Source organism: Cygnus olor, chromosome 3 (genome assembly GCF_009769625.2).
Source record: "Cygnus olor isolate bCygOlo1 chromosome 3, bCygOlo1.pri.v2, whole genome shotgun sequence".
Lineage (NCBI taxonomy): Eukaryota > Metazoa > Chordata > Aves > Anseriformes > Anatidae > Cygnus > Cygnus olor.
The window spans coordinates 114,702,586-114,725,716 of record NC_049171.1 but is presented as its reverse complement, the minus strand read 5'-3'; the positions used below and the strand labels follow the sequence as shown (position 1 = coordinate 114,725,716).

Below are 23,131 nucleotides of genomic sequence, written 5' to 3'. Positions count from 1 at the left end.
CAAAGATCAACTGATACACAGTAATGTGCTATCCTGTGTCACCCTATTGATTTGTCCAAGCCCTAAAAAATGTCCTTAATATTTACAGATAAAAAATAATTTCACATAGATTAAAAGTGAACTTGTTCAGCTATCCAGTTACCATGGGCTCCCATGCCCCCCTCCCAGTAAACCAAAGTGTCAGAAATGCAGGTTGCTGCAGAGACGAGTACTTTGTCGTGGCCTGCTAGCTATGATTCTAAAGATGCCAGAGTATTTATAATACTATTTCACGACAAAAGGGTGAAAGCAGCTTGTTGGAATCTCAAATTATCTTTCTATTATCTTGAACAAATACTGTGCTGCTATTTCTGTTTTTCTGGATCAGTTCTGCCACAGGCAGGGACATGGTATATATTCTTTCAAAACAACATTGAGATTGCACTGTTACTTGGAGACTTTGCCCTGAGGAAAAACTCACTTTTTGCAATTGTTTGAGCTCCGGCTACATGACTCCTTTCAATATGTAGGCTACAAAACCTCCTACGGAATTGGGACCAGACCAGCATAGATTGACAACCTAAATTAACCTTAATTCTCTCATGCAATTTAGGCCTCTTTTTCAACATTGTACCTGATAGAGCAGTTCTCCAAAACCAGTTCAGATGTTTAGATTAAGTAATGACTGCTTAGCCTGACTTCGGATAATGAACTGAAGGGCTCTGTTTGCACTGAAATGTTTTTGCATTGCTTTAAAAAAAAAAAAAAAAAAATGCAAATGCTGTTGTTTTACCATGGCAAATACTTAGGATGTTCTTGAAGGAGTTGTGCTGATTTAATCTTCTGATTTGGGTTGATCTCTCATAATTATGTGCTTTAACAACAGCACGTTAGTCCTTAATTTGAGAGTCACCATTATAACATACAACTCCATTATAATACACAGCTCCATCAGATTTGAAACTACTTAGATTTCTTTATGCTTTTCTAGCAGACCCACTGCTCCCAAAAGCTTGTTTTAAAGGCTTGTTCTCTGCTTGCACCTCCATGGTGGCGTGGGAACCCTTGCACATGGTCTCAGTACTCCTATATGTGATAGATGGCATCTAGATAGATAGATGACTCTTCTGACTGAGAGTAATTTATAACACTATAGCTCATTGAATTTTCAGGTGCTTGTTTTTCCTTCACTAAAACACCAGCAGATTGAATCTTTGAGGATAGATCTTCAAGTTAGAAGAATGCACTGAAACGCACAGTCATTGCTGTTGATCTGTTTTTTCCCTTTTTATTGTTGGAGAGTGATCCCATAGATTTTGAAAGCGAGGGATGAAGGAGATGTACGTGTTAGCTGGTCACCAGAATCCATCTTTAATCCATCTTTGTCAAAACTTTTTAAAACTCTCGTAAATAGGGTCCCATTTGAGATTTCCAGAGAGCAGTCTGGTTGTTTGCTGAACAGTCAGGAGACTGCAGTCAGCACACAGTCCAAGTGCCATAAAGTCTTCTGATTCACAGCAGAGCATGCTCTGTGGGCATAGGTTTCTAGTTGCTCTTTTAGTTGTGCAGATCTTCCATCTCTTCCCCTTTTTGTGATTCAGGATCCTGTAATCCAGTTTTGCAAGTAGTACAAGCAGCTGTGGATCCCCCTATAATATAGCGAATGGCTCAGCTTTGAGCACGTTTTGGGTTAGAACTCATCTCCTCAGGAGCATGCAATATTTACTAAAAACAACCAAAAAAACAACCTCACAAGCTTTGCAAAATTTCCAGAACCAATGGATCATTATCTAGAAAAGATCAAAAGCAGATGAGTATTTTCTTCCTGGTTTCATTTATTAAATCTCTACCATTCCAAAGAATGGCCTTGCAATTTCTGATGTCAGGTGTCCCCAGATCCCCTCTGCTCCCATACAGGTGTCAGCAGCAGTGATGGCATACACAGCTATCCTGAGCCATGTGTTTGTGCAGGTTGAGGCATTTGCTTGGAGAGTATATCCTACACTTTGGGAAACTCTTTATATTGGTTTGAATCATAGTACCCCATTGATACACTTATAAATGAAAGATGAATTAATTTTGTATAATGACAAATACAAAAACACTCCTGTGCTGTACGCTCACTTACTTAAATGATTTTTGCCTGTTGCTCTTGTTCCAGAAGAGAAAAAGTGTCACAATACTGAAAATCATTTTTGTTGATGTGTAAGCAAAAGTAAAACTTGTCACTTTCTTTGGAGTCAGAAAAGTAAAGGAGGAGAACAAACTTTTTCTTCTAAGAAAAAATGGAAAAAGTGAAAATAGCATCCATGTATTGCCATGATATATTTGGCAGAGACCAATACAATGCTTAATTATACTTAACGCAGTAGATTTTTGAACTGGCGTAATTGAACTTGGAACATTTGATTTTAGAAAGAATTTGGAAAGAATGGAATACATTAGGAATATTTTTCTGGTTATTATAAGAGAAGATTATAATCTCAAGCTTCTTACCATTTATTTTCTCAATATCTCTTAGCCGTGCTTTTGCCACCTGGAGACTGTTGATACCCTCTGTCTGTGATGTCCTTGGTAGCCCTTTCCAGCATTGCAATGTTTTTTGGTGGTCATCAGGGTCTAGTCTAATTATTTTTTGAACTATTGACATAATCTGAATATGAAATAAAATTATCTCTGTAACTAGATACCTCAACTTTCTGGGAAGTTAAAAAGATGAGGAAGAAAGACTCCCCGTATGCTTAGCCTGGAGAATTGGAAGTTTTACAGCGTATGGCATGCTTCTCTACAAGTGGAACTGAGAAATGCGCTTCAAAATTGCTTTTAATCAAAATTGATTATAAACAAAGCAAGGCTTATAGGGAATGATATTGTTTTGCTCTAGACCAATTAATGTAACCAATTCCTTGAGCTTCTGGGACTACAAAAACCACTCTGATATGAAGCAAAGGCACAAAGCACAGGCTAACTGCTACCCTTAGGCTGATTGTGTCACCTGTGTTTGCAGCTGTCCTGGAAAGGGGAAGCATGTGTGACAGTTGCAGCCAGGCTCCCTCCCTCCCGCCTGCCCCCAAAGGCTAGTCAAAGACTGTGTGTTTCCTTTTTAACCAGGCGTCAATTAATCCTGACCTCCAGCCCGCATTTGTAAAATAATTACAGAAATGGGAAATGCTAATGTGTCTTGGGAGGCTGGCTCTCCGTTCCTGTCTGGACTAATGATAGAGTACATTTGGAATGATGTCGCTGAGTATAAAATCAGCATGCATCCCAAATATTTTGTTTATAATGACTGTTTTTAGGTTATTAAAAGCAATCCAATTTCAAGAAATGAGAGTCCCGATGTAGGGAGCACTCTTACTGTAAAGATGAGCATGGCAATAAGTATCTGTTTGGGTTTATCTACTTGTAATCCATCTAATATCTGATTATCCCAGGCCAAGGTTTTAACAGGTTATAAGAAGATGGCTTTCCTTGACAGAGTTACCACTTTGCATTGGTATTCATTCAGTTTACATTATGTGCCTGGTTATCTTTTCCATTTGCAGAATCTATGAAGTGTTTGATGTATTTGTATAAACAGTTTGATTCCAGAAAATATGTTCTGAATTGAATGCCATTACTGTACAACAGTACACTGACAACATTCTGAGACAATTTAAAACCCTATGTTTAATAACAGTGAATGATATTAGACTGTTATGGTGAGTACATTAACATCAGGAAAATGAGCTTGTGAAAATGAAGAGTTTTGAATTCCAGAATGATGGAGGATATTGAATTGGCAAATCTGTTTCTGTCTTTAATTTTACAGTAAAATGGTATTCTAGTGATTCTTGACAAAAGTGTTTCTCGTCAAATCAGATGTTCAGGTCTCAGTTTTGAGAACTGCATCTCAAAATCATTTCCAGTACAAATTTTGAGATAAGTTGAAAATAAAATTAAATAATAATAAAAAAAAAAAAAACTGTTTTAGTTTGCCTTTCAGTTTACATCACTTAAGAGTGGTGAGTTGCTTCTTGCAGCCACAATGACTGGAAATGCTGCATTTTTCTCCAAAATAAAAGCTAGTATTTTCAGGGAATTATGTCTTCAGAGTAAAAATAAAAATTATTTAGAAACCTTTATAAGAACACCAGATCTATTAACATAAGCACTGTACACCTTTCTTCCCATTTCCTCCATTCTCCAGTTATTTTGTATTGAAATTTAGTCTGTACAGGGAACTCTTCATTTGTGCTGGAACAGCCAAAACTGTATTGAGCTGCTTAGTGTAAATATCACCTGTAAAGCTGTATCATGTGAAGAAACATCGTGTATAAATAAAGGTGTAGGGTATAAAGTGCTTTGTATAATGTCAGCGTGCAAAGGCGTCTGCATAGGAGCTTTGTTTGTATCATGTTCAGGGCTTAGGAGAAATAGCAGTTCACAAGACCCAGCAAGATCTGCTTGTACTCTTACTCCCCTTACTCCATTTTGTCTGGGGCAGTTATGATTCCTTGTGTCTAAAGCTCCTCTACCTGAGTGGGGAAACGGTTGGGTTTTTGATGTTGACATAGATCCAGATACGGTGTCCACAAGAAGAGCGCTCCAAAACTCCAAGGGATAGAAGTCTTCCATTAAGAAAACTCATCTATTACAAAATTTACACACTATTCATGCATATTTGGTTTTCTTTGAAGTATTACAAATGTTTGGTTGGTTTCTAATGTTTTAAGATAACTTGGAACTGTTTCAGCGTATTATTTGGAATATGATTATTTTCTGTTTTCAAGTAGTTTCAGGATTGGTAAATGAAACAAATATTGCTATTCAAAGGAAAATAATGACAAACATTCTCACTGAAAACATGTCTATGCTGGCATGTGTATGCATATATATCTACATACATCAGCATCTCTATCTATATAGGTAAATAAAGTTTCTGCAGTCAATACCAAATCATGTAAGTTAACATCTAGCATTAGATAACTGGGATTTTCATGATGTATCAAGTACTTGTTTGTTGTAGTAAGTGCCAAACCATGAATAATGTACTGCCCTTCTCTTCCTATAATATGCAGTGGCTGTTAACTTTGGTGTTCAGTAGTCAACTCAAAAATTTGCTGGATCTGACTAATGATTCACCAGAGGTTTTTGAGAGAGGATTTTGCCATCAATTTAAAGCTGGGAGAGGTTTGCTATTGCAGCCATCTGGTAATTCTTGGGTCTCTTGGGAAGAGAGAAGCCTTTTGATAAAACAGATCAAAGCATTCTGGTCTTTCAGTGCCTGATACCTAGAAGTAACTTAGAACTGATTTCACAATGCCAGTCTTATTTGCTAAACTCTTGCATTCTAGTTATGATACAATATTGATCATGCATTATATTTTTAAAATATTTGAATAATTACTTACATGATTCTGTTCATATATAATTAAGTGAATTTAGTTACCTAAGTGTTTTGTAATCTCAGAAATATCTAATTTACTGGCTCTGCTGTCATGATTAGTAAGGATCATGCTTCAATCCTGTTGCTTTTTGTCTATACTAACTGCACAGGTAAGGAGATTCCCAAAGGTTGTTCTTTTGCTATACCACAAGCCCAAGATGTAGATATACCTTTTGGATTGTAGGTCATGTTCAACTGTACTGTAAGAATAAGTACCACACTATTTCTAGAAATAGTTGTGTTAGCACTTGGAGTTCTGGCGTGGGCTATGCAGATGTTTGGCAGTGCAGAGCAAATACAGAAACTTAGGACAGGAATGAATGCCGCGACCTCCCCTTGAAATGAGACCAGTCTCACTCTGGATTGTACGTACACATTTGAGACTTGTCTGGTATCTGGATGCTGTTTCTGTTCCATGAGACATTCCAGATGTGCAATTGCCATGACCACATATGTCCAGTCTTCTCAAAGACAGTTTGTTGCAGCACAACAGAGGCACAAGCAGCCAAAAGAGAATGGTGATGTTGGCTCTTACCTTGCAAGTTGTTTACTTCTTCAAGGACGAATGAGATTTGGTGCTGTAGTACAGTAGAAGAAAGGGAATGCTTTGGCTTACGACATACTGTACTTTTGCACGTGAAATGAGGCATTATTCTTTCGCTAGGGTGTGGTAGCTATAAGGAGATGTGTTTGCACCTGATATACTGACAACCGGAAATAATTAAGTCTTGTATATTGCTGTCCTCAATTAAGGCCTATTAAGGAATTTTAGAAATAGTTAACATGACTTGGGATATAGCCTGCATCATCCTAGCAATTTCATATTACAGTAATTAATAAGTTAGTCTTGTTATCGTTTAACCATTCAAAGTATTGGCTAAATGACAGATGCCAATGAGTATTCTTCAAACTTGCTGTTCCTTTTATTAGGTAATTTGGGAAGAGGAAAAGACTTTTAAAGAGGGTGAGGTTTTAAAGAATTAGTAATTTTAGGATAGCTAATACAGTACTAAATTATCAGAAAATATAATGATGGGAATTTGGTGAGGAAATCGTTTATTTTTCATGTGGTAAATTTTGCCTGAACTCAGCTTTTGAAGTGGCCTGTAGGTTAAAGAAAGTTCAATGTGCTTGTGCTTGCTGTTATTGTTTAAATGTTTTAGTTAGCTACTCACGATGTGTCTGGCACCCTAATTTCTCATTAAATCCACAGACAATGGTGGTAAATTTGTAATTCTGTACTTTATAACCTTCCACAAGCTTTTATATGATGCCTGCTGTATTGCTGAATCAGATGCATATGCTTACCTGATTGTTTACTTCCTTCTCTGCTTGACATTTGCTTCCTAGCAGCTACAGTTGAACCTTTTTTTTTTTTTTTTTTCTCCTCCAGTGTGGGAACTTTGCTGTTTTGGTGGATGTTCATATTTTGCCTCAAGGCTCCAGTAAAGACACCAGCTGGTTTTCAGATCACGAGAAAGAGGTACAATAAATATCAATTCTACTTCAAAGGCATGTGGTTGCAGGGAAAAACTTGGATCACATAGAACTGTTCAGACTTTTTCAGTGTTATGTTGAGAATATTGCTAGTTATGCCTAACTGTGAACGGTTGCTGTGGGACCCCTAAGTGTGCTTTTTGGGTCACTAATGACCACTTTCTATTTACCTTTTAATTTTTAAACTCCATGTGTGTGTGCACATGTGGTTTTGATTTTTCTGTCTTAAATAACTTCATTTTTAAAAACATACCTCTCATGGTATGTTTCTCTTTTGTAAACTATTCTGAGTGATGAAAAATGGATTGTGACAGGTATCGTTTCCGCAGAGCTTGTTAGTGAAATATCTGTTAATTGCTTTGCCTCATTCTGAGAAGTTTTTTTTTATTTAGAGAGCAAGCGCAAGAAAATACAATGAATATGCATGATAAAGTGTTGTAGAACCACTGTATCTTATTAAAAGAGATTTCCAATCTTTATTTTTAAATGAATCATTTAAAAGTCCCGAAAGTGGATGAAATCTTGGAAAATCAGAGCATCAGTGACCAGCAAAATTAGTAATGTAACTTTCATCAGACTCTGTGATTTCTGTTAGAATATTGTGATGAGCTCCTGGCTGGAGTTTTCCCCTATTTTAGGCTGTGTGGGAACTTGAGAAGTTCCCTATTGAAAATGTATGCAAGACATGTTTCAAATGCCTGTGGACTTTCCCGCAAGTCTCTGTTACGGTAATTTTCAGCAGATAGATTTCCTAATAATGGCATAATTAACTTGTCACTACAGAACATCCCTGTATGTCTTAAAGTAATGTGTTCAAATAAAAATAAAAGAAACAATAAATTAGTATCCCGAGGGAGTGAAAGCAGAATACTTAACAGTATGTGGTCCGTCTGATTTGTGCTTTAATAGCCAGAAAAAGAAGAAAATAGGGGAAATCTTTTATATTTCTTTCTTCTGACTAAATGAATACTCATTACTGCTTCTATTTATAACCAGTTTTACTATCTTGGTTATGACTTTTATGTGTTTTCAAAACGTATTCTGTATGACTGCCAAAACAAAAGATACGAATTTCAGGAAATTAGGTCATGATTGATTTAATAAAGAGGCATGACAGGGCAGCATTCATTACATTTCTGTGACTGCATATTTTGAGCAAAGTACGAAGGTTGCATATTTTCAGCAACCAAGAAGTGTGATTCCAATAGCTTCAGAGTTTGCTTACTGAAAGTCTTAGAGTCTTTGTTAGACTGGGGAGGAAAAGGTTAGATTATGTCTATATATACATATTTTTTTGAGAGCTTTCAAATTTTCACATCAACATTATTTATTTTTATTTAAATTTCCAGAATTTGGAAACAACAGAGCCCACTAATGGTGGTACAGCCTGGTTTGGCTGCCTGTAAGGTGAACTGTAGGGAAAATGAGGCAAACCGTGCCTCTTAGGACCCCTGTAACACAAACACGACGACTTCTGATGGCTGCCCTTTACAGGATACGGGGCTGTGTGGAAGGATGTAATGTGGGTGCGTGGCAGCGCCCCGCTGCAGCTGCAGAAGAGGGCTGGGCATGCCTCTGCCAGCCCTGTGATTCGGGCTGGAGGGAGGGAGTGGTGCTGGCCTCTCATGCCAACTCCTGCTGGAGCGGGACTTGTGTAGAGCAGCCTGGGAACTGCGGGAGGGCCTGTATGCACGAGGATGGTGTAAGACGATGCGGTGCACGCTGTCTGGCTGGGTGTTCCACAGACCACAGCCTTGCACGCTGCTGTCACTTGTGGTGTTTGTGGAGTCACTTTGGGACTGCCAAGTGCAAACACGGCTGGGTGCAAATCGATAATCTGAGGCGTTTGGGGAGCTTTTCTCTCTTTCTGTCCTCCTGCCCTTTCTAATTTCCCTGCCCTTTATGCCCTCCTTCTTTTCCCCTGGAATAACAAAGTCAAAGTTTTAGCTTTGTACTTCAAGAAATGTTTCTTTTTTAGACAGATTTCCCTTCACATCATTGCTGTGATCTCTCCATATGCATGCAGAAGGTCTAAGTCACGAGTTCTTTTTAGCGGTGGAAAATAACCAAGAGAGGATTGTCTTGAAAACTGCTCCTGTTTATACTTTCTAAAATATAAGTCTATGTAGTTCCTTGTGGAGAGCCATTTAAATAATATTTCCATAAGCATAACTAAAATAAATGTTTTTCATGTAAATTAAGGAAGCGCATGCTAATCTTTTTGTTGCAGAAGGAACCAAATACAAACGGTTTCCGCTGCTTTCTAGACTTTTTCATTCTGACCTGAATGCATAGTCCTGCTTAAGGAATGTGTAATGAGATCGCTTTAATGAGTTAAACAGAAGAATAAGTAGATACTGTATTTTATAATTGTATTTTTCAAGCAGAAAGGAAAAAGTATTTCGAACTGTAAGGAGAAAATACTGTTTGTGGTTGACCAATATATGAATGTTGCTTTCATTTAGAGCAGTATGTTAAAAATGCTGTTGCTCTGCATACTTTCTAGATTAATCAAAAATAAATTTCAAGCCAACATATTTTATTTTAGATGGTACTAATATAATTTTGTCTGTTTTCCAAACACTATAAAAAGGTAAAATGTCTTTGTATGCCACAAAGTACAGTTTCTTTCAGCACATAGTTGCACACAAATAAAAATGAAAATACTGAAGAAAAAGGCTCAACTGTGTGTATGTCTAAATCTGATTTTTTTTTTTCCTAGTATTTGAGAGAGTAATTTTTTGCTTTTATTTTAAGGTGTGTTTTTTTCTATGGTTATTCTGGGTGAAGAATAACCTGGGTGAAAGATTTCTTCTTTCTGACTTGTATATGTTTTTTGTTTTCCCTTGCTGAAGGAAGCATGAAAGATACAAATGGTTGTGGTTAGAAAGAGAAAAATCAAAATGAATTGGAGAAATTACATTACTGTGACCAAGATAGCTCTAGATCTTTCCTTCCAAAATTACACTGAATTGAATCGAAATATCTGTTGTGGTTTATAAGGATTCTCACAGTCTGTGCTAACAATTCGTGGCAGTATTTTTACTAATATTTTGCTTAAATTTCTGATGTTATCATACACTTATGTATTTTTCCTACTTCACATGCAAATGAATTTAATTTGCTGTTCAAAAATGAATATTATTTTACTGTCATAATGTATTTCATCTGCCTAGTAAGAACATTAACAGCTTTCTATAAATAATTGACATTGTATCATGCACTGTCTTATCTGAATCATGATGTATTTCCTCTCTTATTCTTCAGAATGTGTAGCAAGATTGTTTGATTTTATTTTTTCTTTCATTCCGATTCATTTCCTTAATTATGTACTTCTCAACTCTATTTAATACCTCAGTATCTGACTGTAGATAATGTTTTTAGGTTTTGTGTTAGAGAGAGTGATTTCATACTGATTTCTGTTGTGTGTCTGTGGACATTTGTGAAAGCTTAGATGTGAATAGGCAAATGGTTGCTCTTTCAGGAGGTCTGCATGCTCCTGGAAGAGGTTGTTGCTTCGAGGGTCAAGCACTACTTGGAAGCGCCTAAACAACGTGGTCAGTGGAAATCGATGGAACATGCATCATCTGCTCCTTTGTTTATTGCAGGTAAAATCAATGACAGATTTTATAGTAAAATAAGGTAAAATATGGTGGAAACTGTTCTTTATTTTTTTTCATGAAAAACTTGCAATCAGGAAATTTAGTAAAGCCAAAATATCTTTTTTTTGGGGGGTGTGAAATAACTTCGGCTGTGTTATTGAAAAAATTCAGTAGGTTTTAATTTTCTATACATCGTTGAAAAAAGAACATACCACTTATACTATTAGTATGAAGGGCTGTCATTAAGCAGAATAAACGGTATAATCCTGGGTCCTCTAAAGCTGATGGAAATCTGTTTTGGGAAGTTGGGCATTTACTTGAACACTTTTTATTTTAGAAATATAGAAATTTAGAAATAATATTTTCCCTTCTTCTTCCTCTTGCAATTTATTAGTTCATAAAAAGTTGCTATGATGTGATAAATGGCATTTGTCAACTCATCTGTGTTCCTGCAGATTTCTGTGACCTTGGAATGCTTTGGAGGGAATGATTACTGTGCAGAAAAAAAAACAACCCAATTTACCCAACTGCAACAATGTTGTTGGATTTGTGTGTGTGTAAGGGTGGTGAGACTAAAAGATGCAATTTCAGTACATACATTTTAAATCTAAAAATAGTGATTACTATAACTTGTGTTCTTATGTTAAGACCTAATGCCTTGCCAATGTTTGTTTAATGTTATTTCACTAGCCGTTTTTGTCATCATGGTGGGTTTTACAGATGATAGGCTTATCTAGTGTTACACCTCAAAATCAATCTTTTTTTAAATACTTGTTAGGAAATAATGACTTTTGTTTATTACCAGCCTGGAGCATATTATAAACTTGTGACAGTAAAGAGTCCCTGTGTGTTTCTAGTTCTGAGTGAACAAATAGAATTTTCTTATAGTGAAAGCAGGCCATTGCAAAGGGTGAGATCGGGAGTTCTGAGAAGATTTTTTGAGGTTTTTCTGTATTTTCTTTTATGAGTGATTTTTCATTGTTTATTTTTTTAAGTTTCCTGTCTCAGTAAAAAGTATGTTTTCAAAAACAATGATTTTGGAAGATAAAACTGCCAGACAGGCTGATTGTTTTTATATATGCAAACATATGCGCTAATTTCTTGAGTTAAGGTTCTGTATTTTCTTGTATAGCATGAACTTTTAAGTCAAAATACTTGTATGTTGCCCCACAGTTGCGAACTGATCTTCTGCTTGATTCTTTCCCTTATTTCCTGAAAATGAAGAGCTTAAGGTCATCAGTTATATCTGTGACAGTTTTAGATTAAAGAATACTTACTTTGGATGAGGCAGAATTACTGTTCCCTGAGTTTTCTGCAGTTAATCTTGCCATCGTTAATTAACACTTTAAAAAAAAAAAAAAAAAAAGGAAAGAAAGAAAACAGTCTGTGATAACGAACATTCATGTTGAACTTAGTTTCCAAATCTCTTTCCTCTTCCCTCAGCCTGCTTTGCTCAGGGCTGTAATTTGTAAGAAAGGTGTGCTTTGTTCACGTCCAAGAATCAAGTTTATTCACGTTACATTCAAGTCTATTCTTACCTGAGAAGGAAGTAACAAAATAGTAGGTGGGTGTTCACCAGAGCAACGAGGACCTACCTCTGAGGGTCTGACCCTTTTAGGTGAGCCACGTCTAACTCTGTCAGTTATCATCACGCAAACGTGGCTTCAGAAACTCTGGTCTGTTACCTTCCGCTCTAGGTTCACAGTTTCTGTTGGTGGAGTACACAGATATATTTTTGTTTTTTCCGAAACAGAGGAAGTGCAAGATAGCTGGCCAGTGTTTGTCTGACAATGTTTTGTAGTATACAAAGAAATGTTCAAGCTTGATATGTGGCTAACTACGTACGTGTTCTGTAGCTGCTGGTGGTGAAATAAATGTTGAAGCTTACAGTTACTGTTGTATTTGGAGGTTTTAAGAAGTGTTTGAGTTCTTCAAACTGAATGGTTTTCTTTTGCTCAAAGTCATGCAAGCCTGTGTCTAGAGATTCGCTGCTGTAAAATCACTGCTGTGGCAAGGAAGAGTGGATGTGTGGCAAACGCTAAGATGTGTATTAGTTGGTGATTTACTGCTTCAAGTATCATAGCTGAGCACCCCACCCTTGTTTGAACTTGCATTATTTCAGATCAATTTTAAGTAGTGTGTTCTCCACATTGCAGGATGTATTCGAAAGTTATTAGAACCAGAATTATTAGACCAATATTAAGCCTGAAAGCTTGCTATCAAAGCATGTTATATTATGATTTTCCTCAGAAATAGAAGCCAAGCTACCTTACTTGGATTAGCAGATCCGGTTCTGCTTTCTAGATCTGTAGAGCAGACTGTTGTTAAATTGGCTACCATTAATGTTTTGAAGAGAATTTTTTTCAGCTACCACAATTTCTTTTAAATATTAATATTTTATTATGTTTAATGTTGATCTTATTTAATACCACCTTTCAGTTTTGTGGTACATAATATAAATATCCATGCGTGTTACTTGTTAATTTACATTTCTTCTTCATTTAAGTTACACCCACACAGCAGTATGTGGTGGGTCGCATACCATCCCATTAGGAAATCTGTGGGTGTTACACATAGGAGAAGAAAGAAGGAAAGAAAGAATGGAAAAATGAGAGAGAGTAGCCAAGACAAGCAAGTTCTTCCTATTCTTTCTTCTGTCTGAACAATTTCCCCACCCCTCCCAAATGGCCAGTATGAACGATTTGCCAAAGTAAGCTTTAATTTAGTCTTTGGACATAGATTCTGGTATAAACTCTGTTTCCTGTGTTTAATTGATGTCCAAACGTGTTTGATTTTGATTTGTTTTTTTTTTTAAGAGAAACTTTAGATGAGGTAGGTTTACGAAGATTTAACTTTGCCTGCATCCAATCTGCATGGCCAAAATCGTGCAAGAAGGGCATTGACTACATGTGGTTTGCTTGCACTATTTTCAATGAATGTAAGTCAACCAATAATAATAATAGTATCAATAGGCCATGTATTAGTGAATTTTGCTTTTTTAAAAATAATAAAAAAAAACTTATCTACTTCACTTTACAATTGTATGAGCTTTAAAATTAGAACTGTTGTTTATGTGTGTATATGTATGCCATACATTTTCAGTTCACAGCAATCGTGCGGCTCAGTAACTCATGGTTGTTTCTAGTGATGATGCCAAGCATCTTAGTGTGTCACGATGCTTACTTAGATACAGAAAGGCTGTAGTCCTAAACAGCCTAGAAGCAAAGCCTGGTTTTTCATGTTCCACAGAAGGTGGTTGTTTCTGAGTAAGAACAATAAGAATTAAATAACTACAGACTGCTCATAAAGAGATCCAAGTAGAGATGCTAAATATAGGAGCATGACAAAGGGAGGACTGTGAAAATTAAGGAGGAAGGCAAAGTTTACATGTGCACAGAGGAAATATAAAGGAAGATGTGTAAAGCAAATATGGCTGGTAGAAATCTCCACCTTAGAAATGGAAGGAAGGAAGGAAGGAGGTATCTTGTACAGACCTCCTTCTTCCCCCTATTCAAGGAGAAGGCTCACTATGTTTACCCTACAAGTCGTTTTCAGATCTTTTCTCATTCCTTCCCTAGCATCCTTCTTGTTTTTCTTGGCTTGATTGTGGAACATTTTTGCTCTGATTTCAGATGTTTTTATTGTAGTCTATTCTGCAGTGAAAATAATTAGAGAGCATGCTGTCACATGGTACAGAGAGCTCATAGATTGATTTTATCTGCATTTTCTTTTTTTTTGTATTATTTTATTTTTATAAGAAAATGGGGCTAATTGTGATCATGTTTTCTGTCTGTGTCTGTTCGCCTGTCCATCTTTTTCCTCCAATTACTTTTCCTAAATGCGATTGAACTTTACGAACTGGTAGAAATCTTAGACGTTACATTTATCAGCCATTAACGTCCGATAAGCTTACTGAAATGACAAACTGGAAGAAGTGAAAGTGCTGTTATGCATAGTTCAGCCTTACAAAGATCCAGAGTCAAAGTTCACATCTTATTGAATATTAAAAAAATGCATAAGGCTCCATTTCATAAGAAAATACATTTCATTTGTTCTGTTGCTCATGAAACTGTTTGTTTGGCTCCTGTAAACTAACAAAAATATACAATAAATCATGATGGTTCCAAACTGTTCTGACCTCGCATTTGCCTTACGAGTGTTCACTGTCACTATACAATATGAAATGTAGATGTTCATAGGGTATGTTCCCTGTTACGGTCTTGTAGCAGCACAAATGATTTAAAGTATTCCCACCCTCCTAGCTGTTAACTCTTACTCCTCTGTTGTGAAATAATGTTTCATTTGTTTTTAACAAGACTTATTTCGTCTGTCTTCCTTAAAGAGCAACTCCACAAAAACTTGATGGGTGTAACTGCAGAGAGAAGAAGCTTTGTCAGAAAAGCTACCACAGGGACTGTGGAGGACAGAAGTCTTTTGAATGAACTTTGACGTTTGCAGTTGCACATTTTGATTTCTCTCTCTCAAAAGAATTATACTGCAGCTTCTTTACAATGGAGTAATTTATGATTTGTGGCCCAGTCCTGCAGATCTTTGTGAACTTTAAACTTACATTCATCCCTCTGCGACAACAGAGGCTCATAGCTCCCTGAAGTATGCAGCAACTTATGCAATAACTTATGCAAAATGTTTTGATTAGTATTTTGTACTTAATATTTCCTGTGTTTGCTTTAGATGTCTTTTTTCTTTTTTTTTCTTTTACAGCCAGCTAATGGGGGTGTAAAGGCATCTGTTTTTTCACTGGAATATGTTTTCTTCTAGAAGATAAAATTATATATCTGAATTTTTTCTTGTCACAGGGAAGAGAGGATATGTAGTGAGAACACAAAAATATACTGATGTCCTGTTTCAGTGTTTTCTCTTTAGTGATTTTTCTCTTATCTTAGATTTCAATGCAAAAGAATTGGGAAGAGCTCCAAGAAAGGCAACGGAGATGATTCCAGATGAGGAAATGCAGTACAGGGAACATGCGAAAGAACAGCTTGGTGTGCTAGGACTCCATCCAGCCCAGAAAGATAATAACTGGGGAGGACACAACAGGCCTACAGAATCACTTGTAGTCTCCTCCTCTTCCAGTTTGGGAAAAAGTGGGCATCAAATGAAGTTAGCTGAAATCAAAGTAGTTAGCAGAACTGTGAAACTCTTCACCGAAGGATAATGGGGATGATAAAAGCTTGTGTTGAGCCCATGGGCTTTGGCAAGAACATGGGAGAGGAATCCAGGAAGGGTACAGAGTTCACAGAAATTTCCTTTGGCTCAGTAAAGGTCTGAGCTAAGAGTACCTGGAGGCCAGGAGAGTATTGGGGGAAATACTACATGCAGTTTGCTCTTGTGTTTGGTTTCCCATTGCATGCACTTCTAGTGATGTTTAAATGCAAGGTGTTAAGCTATATGGACTTTTGATCTTATCCAGTATGGCCTTTCTCATCAAACATCTCTGGAAAAAGCCTGCACTGTAAACTGAAAACTCATTAGTACGTTGGAGGGGGGTTGGTGTGCTTCAAAGACTGTCAGGAAGTTCTGGTCTTTCTAGATTGAAGGATCTACGTTTGTCTTTTTCCTGATACTGAACTGATATTTGCAGACTTTAGCCATTACTTTAGCAATTGCTATCACTGTCTTATGTGGGACATTTGCAAGGGCAGCACTAGATAGGTTGAATTCTTTCTGCTTATTTTACTTATTCCCTGGGAACATCTCCCTTGTGAAGTTATGGTCATAGATAGGAAATAAAATGGCATTTTATTTATTTTAAAGATATCCTATAATAAAGTGTTTTACATGGTTAATATTGAAAACAAATATATTATTTTCTTAAAATGATAGGATAGTTGTTTAACTTGGTGTATTTTTGTGAAAATTTGGCTTTAGTTTTGAAAACAGATTTTGCCTCAGACCTTTAATTTATACCTGCTTAATTCATTGTTTTCCTCTTGCTTGCATCATGATTCTTTTTTCTTGTTTCCATATTTTTTTTATTCCTATTACAAAAATTACTGCTCTTTATGCATGTGCACAAAGTCTGTGGTTGCATGCACAAACATGACAGCTACTATCTTTCTATCCATATCAAACGTAAAGGTCTTTCTGTGGCATCCAACTAGATCAGCGTGGTAATTTTGCTGTGAGAACCTCAGTTTATGCAAACACACATATATATTTATACACACCTAAATTTCATTTTTTGGTGTTTTAGTTGTATAGCTAGGCATAGAGTCAGTACCCATTAATTGTGTATTTACAAAGTGGAATTATGTCTCCCCTTTAGTTTATCAGCACTGACTAGAAGCTAATAGTCAATTTGCCTATCCAAAACATGTAGCATAGAATTAATTGTATCTAACTTTGTACAAATATACTGTAAACACCTACATCTGGTCTAGTGGTTTAAACTCTCTTCACAACTAATGGAAGTAGGTGCGCACTTGTCGAGCACAATTCATCTGATACATATATTTAAAATAGATTGTCAGGTGATGTGAATCATGTTCCAGAAGAGCTTGTTTCTATCAGTTAAAAATGGAGTGTAGAATGCTAGTCTGTAGATGTTGCAAGTTAGGCAAGATGAACCTTACTTATAATTTCTGCTTTACTTGGTTGCTGCTCACTTGAGAATATCAAAGTGATTCTCAACTAGGCCGGGGAATTATATAGCTACCTTTGAAAGATAACTTAGCATCCACTGTTTTTGGAATCCACATGGGGGGACTTTGAAAATTGGTCCCTAAACACTTGCCATTTCTTTGTTGTCTGATTCTTCTTTGCAACATCTGTTCCTTTTCAAAGTATTTTATTCTTTGCTTTGTGTAGTTTTTAAAGCTTCTATTGTCACCTGGAAGCAGGAATTCAGAGGATAGGATGTCAGTGTTCAGCTTCTTTAGACCTGTTTAAACGCTAGGCACAGTAGGAATAGATTTTAAAGTGCTCAATGTAGAATTTTCTGAGGAATAAATTTGACTTTCTTTTCTATCCTTTATGAACATGGCAAATTGGATTTCTCCTAGCAGCATTTTGTAGATCCTGTGGTCTGCATTTAATGGATGCTCAGATTCCATGTGTTAGAATGTTTAAAATATTGGAGAATACATTATTTGGTCAGTACAAGAAATCTGATTTTCCTTTGCTGTATGAACTTTAAAATCTATCTGTGGGATTGCTAGGAGCCTGTGCTGCCTGGAATATTGCACAGATGAAGCTCAAATGTCATCTTCTAGTGAGGGCAGTGTGGCAATAATAAGTTCATTCTCCTGAAGTAAAGTGATTGCAAATATCTGAATCTGGTCATATTTTTGTGTTTGGCTAAGTTTTATTGTAGTATGAGTACGTCCTTAGGATTTCCATTTCCCATTGCCCACCCCACACCCCCACCACACATTTGGGTATGTAAGAGTGCATCTGTGTGTAGTGGGTTCTGTTGTTTAGATGTATACCAGGCCTACCTATTATGCATTTTCAAAAACATATATGCTGCATATCTTTACCTTCCTGTTGTGCCTGTTTTCTGTGCACAGATGCGGTGACCATGTGTTTTGGATGTCTGTTAAAAAGTGAAAATCTGTGCTACTGGGGCATAGATTCAGTTTTGTAGGCATAAGTGGTCTTGTTGAGCAGTAATAGGAGTTGCTGAGATTTGCAGAGCTGTTTTAGCAGGCATGTGTTTGCAGCATCAGGACCTTTTACAGCATCTTAGGTTTGAAGGTTTCTCTTATAACTAACTGCATGGGAAGGAAGAATAGCTTGATTCTTTATTTAAAAATAATAAAATACAATTATGAAATTGTAAATAATGAAAGTGGATGAAAAGAGAAATATTCCTAAGGGCAGAAGAAAGACTCTTTTTAAAAATGACCTAGGTGTGATAGTCTCTTCTGCCTTTTTAAAATTAGTTCAACTGTATGTTAAATGAGATGAAAAAATAACTATTTGATTTTTATATTGAGATGACATCAGGTTCCTTTAATTTAAAAAAGGGAAGAAAAAAAAGAAAAAGTAGGTACTTTCTATTGACTCTTTCTAAAGAGAGCAATACTATTTTGCTTGCAATGTAAGCAAGAAAGAGTAGGGATTTGAATTAAAACCTAAAAGAAATATGATTTCCCTAGAAATGTTTGGAGGAATTTACTTAATTGCAACCAGAAGTTTGACCTGGAAGTGTAACGTTTTGACCTTTTCGCTGTCTGGTTTCCTAAATGTGTTGTTTTGCTCTCTTTAAACTGTGAGAAAATCTGTTTTACACATCTTTAACCCTTGCACTCCGTAAAAGTCTGAGTTCCCAAACAATAACCAGCAGTCCAACAAAAACAGAAATGGACACTACATCTTAAGAAAAAAAAAATCATTATAGATACGTGTTGAACTTTGTCCTTTTGTAGTTTCGTTATAGCTGGAAGTAATTGTGGGTGTAATTTGATGGTTAAATATGAACATGAGCTTCTTTTCAACTTTCCTTATTACCATATTACACAATAATACTCTCCTTTATGTCCTTTTGTTCTTAAGTTTCATTATCATATGAAAAAGAGAGAAAATACAGCTTCTTAAATTGCAAACATTCTTGTGGGTTTATTTGTATTTGGAAAATTTTTAGAAGGCTTCTCAGAAATCAATCCAGGTAGAGATAGAAGTCCAATTCCTGGAAAAAAAAAGTCATGCACACTCTTCTTATGTAAATAGTTCAATGAGAGCAGTTGTGTGTATTTGATTCTATAGGTTTAGCCATCGTCAGTCAAGGTGCGAGGTAAATTGTTTATTATACACACTGAATTATTTCCATTGACTACAAAGGCACAAGTGACAGAACATAAACAAAACTACGCTGGCCAAGTTTTGCAGGGCCTTGGCCTTAATTTAGTGAAAAAACATATGGAAGTAAATTAAAATTTAGTAGTGCAGCAATTAGTAACGATTCTTAATTGAGAAGGGAAAAAAAATTGAGTGCAATCTTGAATGTGCATTGTGGATGTGGTAAGAGGATTTGAGATATTCTAATGCACAGTAAAGAATGGTTATCCAGGAAGAAACATTCTACATTGCAATATTCTGTATATGCATCTGTGGAAAACAAAGTTGTTTAAGTGACAAAGCTTGCTTTAGAGACAAAATAGAAGGCAACAGTCCTGTATTTGTTTGCAGAGCATCTTTCTGGTACTTTTTTAATTAAAATATATATTTTTTTTTTTGTGTGTGTATGTGTCATAGGGTATGGGCAATGGTTGTCTGTTCTTTTTTTGTCGTATTTCCATGGCACCTGATAGGCTCATGTTCTTTGGTCATTTTGCATTTGCTATTGAATACTGAGAAAGAGGATGTCCTATGCACCTTTGGGCACTTAGTATCTGGTGCGCTGATGCCAGTGACTACAAGAGATTGAGCTGCACAATTCAGGTGGTCCCTTATAATGCTGTCCTTTTGAGTAAGCTTAATTGAGCAGCTTGCTACAGAGCCTTTTGAGGTCAGGTGCCAGCTCCTTGCACGACAACTGGCACCTGCTTCACTGCCAGAGCTGAGTGGCACTGATCAGATGATCACAATCTTTGGTCAGGCTTGGTCCTTTTGGTGGTATCGGTGGTATCCTCTTTGCATTGGAGTGGATTTTGAGGATTATTTTGAAGTAGAGCCTTTCAGCAGCTGGCTTAATTACAGTCCACTTGCTAGCATTAAAAAAAAAAAAAAAAAGAAAATACAGAAGGCTTCATTGTGTTGGCTTTCCAACTATTTGCCATGCTACAGAATTTCCTTCTATTCTGAGATGTTAAAAACCTAAAGAATCAGTTGTGTGAACAGAGAAGAACCTGTGAACCCCTGGCACAACGTGCTTTGTTCAGACAACTCTGTGAAATGTATGCTGGTTCAAGTTCACAGGCATTTCTTCCAACTCACTTGCTTTTGGAATGTGCTTGAGATGATAGGGCAGAAGAAGAGAGGGGTCATGACAATCAATCAACATCTACCTCTTAGGTCCACTGGGCAGCTAATAGGAGTATGGAGAGAAAAAATAATAATAATAATAATAAAGACAATGTTGATTGCTGCTGTGTATCAGGATCAGCTTTGCAGAAACCACCTTTCCACATTTCATGCCATCTTTTTAAAGTTCTGCAGAAGATACCTGCTACTGGCTTTTCTTTCCCCTTATGCCCTCCCACCATGCCTCCAGAGGCCGACTCTTTTTCACCAGACCCATAGGTTTTGTAGGAGTGTGATACAACATACATTTCTCCACATGTTCAAAACTTGTTCCTGACATTTTAGTGACCCTTGCCTAAAGACCTTGTTATTGGTAGAAGATGAAAGTCTTTGTCAGCTGTGGGAGGTATAGGGTTAAAACCTTTTCCTCTTGGGGAAGAAGGTTTTGCAGAAGTTATTTCGTATTACTGGGGGAGGAAAGGGGAAAGAGCCTGGAAACTTGTGAAAGGTTTGCTTGCCTTTATTTGAGAGTCTTTTAACATCATAGCATTGGCACCTACAATAATGTTGTTCTAATGAACAATAAGGGGAACCAGTCATGTTTGATAAATTCTGAAAGTCTCATATTCACATTTTAGTTGTTTTTTTTTTTTTCTAGATGTGATTTTGTTTCGTAGAGATTCATGGCATTCAGAAAACAAAATCCTCCCTCTCAAGTATTTCATAGCATCAAAAATTTTCATGAAGTTCATGGATATCTTCAAGGGCAGAGACAGGCTGAAAGGACACATTTTTAAAAAGTGACTCGTGCTTTAAAGGCCACTCTGTGCATTCCCTTGCACCCTGTAAGTCAGACTTGTCACCGTCACCGAGGCTGTTTCATTTTAGCTAGAAGCTACCTTCTACAGGCAGGCTTACTTTTATCACTGTTAGGAATTCAGTGATGTAAGTATGTGACACTGCTTGATTCAGATGCAGCTGTGTCTAGCTAGTCTGGGGGAGATGCTCAGCATGATGCTGAATGTACAGTATGTGCAAATGTGGCATCAGACAGTTTTTGACTAAGCTGCTCCTTCAAGGCAATATAGCTGCTTTGAAAAGACTTGAGATTCTCCTCTGCTGCTGACTTGTGTCACAGCATTTACCAGAGGGCTTACTTTTCAGTTCTTCCTGCCTTTTGGCTCGCACTGACAGATGCCTTACTCCTCCTCAGCTGTCAGGCTTGTTCCAGTGGTTAAAGAGCTTCAGGCACGTGGATTCCCCTGGAATACTGTTTATATGCTCAGAACATTGAGGATTCACAAGCAGCTTTTGGTTCATGTGTTGAAGTCTGTCATGTGCAATAAATAATATGGTCATTAAGTTTGAGATCAACGAAAGGGTGAAATCAAATCTTGTCTCCTATTAGAAAACAATTGTCTGTGGTAATGGTACACTGACCTTCAAATATATGGCTCTACTTTATCTGCTTGAATGCATTGGCAGGTGGTGCTAGCTATTATTGCTGTTACATTATGAATGGGTTGTGAGAAAGCTGCTCTCCAGGATTGGATCAGTCTGCCTTTCCACCTCAAGTTTTAGTGAGGAGAAGGTATGTTTTTCACCTTCAGAGCTGGCATGTTCTGAGGGTCTCCATCAGATGCATTTCTCACCTTGCAGCCGGATGGTCTGACACTTTTCTTTTCAGTTCTTCTCTCCAGAATACCTATGACAAGCAGGCCAAAAAACACCTTATACTGGATCCAGTTTGCTCAGCATAGCTCCGAAGTTAGAGTGAATTCCTCCCCTTCCCCGCTAGAGGAGAGCCTTACAACCCTGCTCTTTGGTTTCATCAGTCCAGTTTTGCTGCTAATGGCTCATGGACTGAAGGTTTTAGATACCGTGCCATGTCCAAAAATCTGTGTTCCAATAGCAAAAAGGATTCTGCTAGGCATATCTCTTCCTGTCATGATCAGATTAATTCGAAGCTTTCTTTACTCGATCCAGCAGGGGCCCTGTTTCCTGATAGGAGCCAAATCTTGCTCCCAAATCCTTGATGAGATAGATCTTCTACCTATATGTGTTAACAAATAGCCTGTTTTCAGAAGATTTAGTGACTAGAAGAATAGTGCTAATACTGACAAAATTGTGAAAAGGAAAATAAGGAGAAAAAAAAAATCAATAATCAATTTTTGCCTGTACTTGGTTAAAACAGGCTGTAAGGCACCCTGGAAAATATAGAAGAAAACTACATCATTGAATTTATTTGCAGATATATGAGTTATCAAGATCAGACCCTGCATATTTGCAACGCAAGGGAGCAATTGGTAGAACCATAAGGGAGGAGTGCTTTGTTTTTGTGCATGGAGAATAGCGCCTGCAGTGCTGCATTAATGCCTCTTAGCTTACCCTAGCTCTTCCTGACATGCACGTATGCACACACACATACATGTATATATAGTCAGTACTGTACCCAGGCTTTTCTTTTAGGCCACGTTTATTGTATATAAATCTAAAGGCCAAAATGTATTTTTTCTTAAGTATTAAAAACAGGAAAAAAGGGCTTTTTGATGTTTTTTATTACATGTTTTCCAGTGTACTTCATGTAATTATCACTTGAAATAATGAAAATTTTAAAAATAATTAAAAAATTTTTAGACCGAAGGGAGAATGTATGGAAAGACAGACTGGCTGACATCCTCAGCTGTATAAGTTGGTCTGA

At 36.9% G+C, this 23,131-nt stretch overlaps 1 protein-coding gene across 9 annotated transcripts in view; it reads left to right on the top strand.

The window, feature by feature from the left end:
- LOC121066831 (SLX4 interacting protein) overlaps nucleotides 1-23,131 on the top strand; it is an 86,927-nt gene that overhangs the window by 32,466 nt on the left and 31,330 nt on the right. For all 9 annotated transcript variants that reach the window (XM_040550534.1, XM_040550539.1, XM_040550535.1 and 6 more), the window contains 2 exons: nucleotides 6,801-6,890; nucleotides 10,389-10,512. In XM_040550534.1, coding sequence (XP_040406468.1) covers nucleotides 6,801-6,890; nucleotides 10,389-10,512 — 214 coding nt within the window. The remainder of the gene's footprint in view (nucleotides 1-6,800; nucleotides 6,891-10,388; nucleotides 10,513-23,131) is intronic.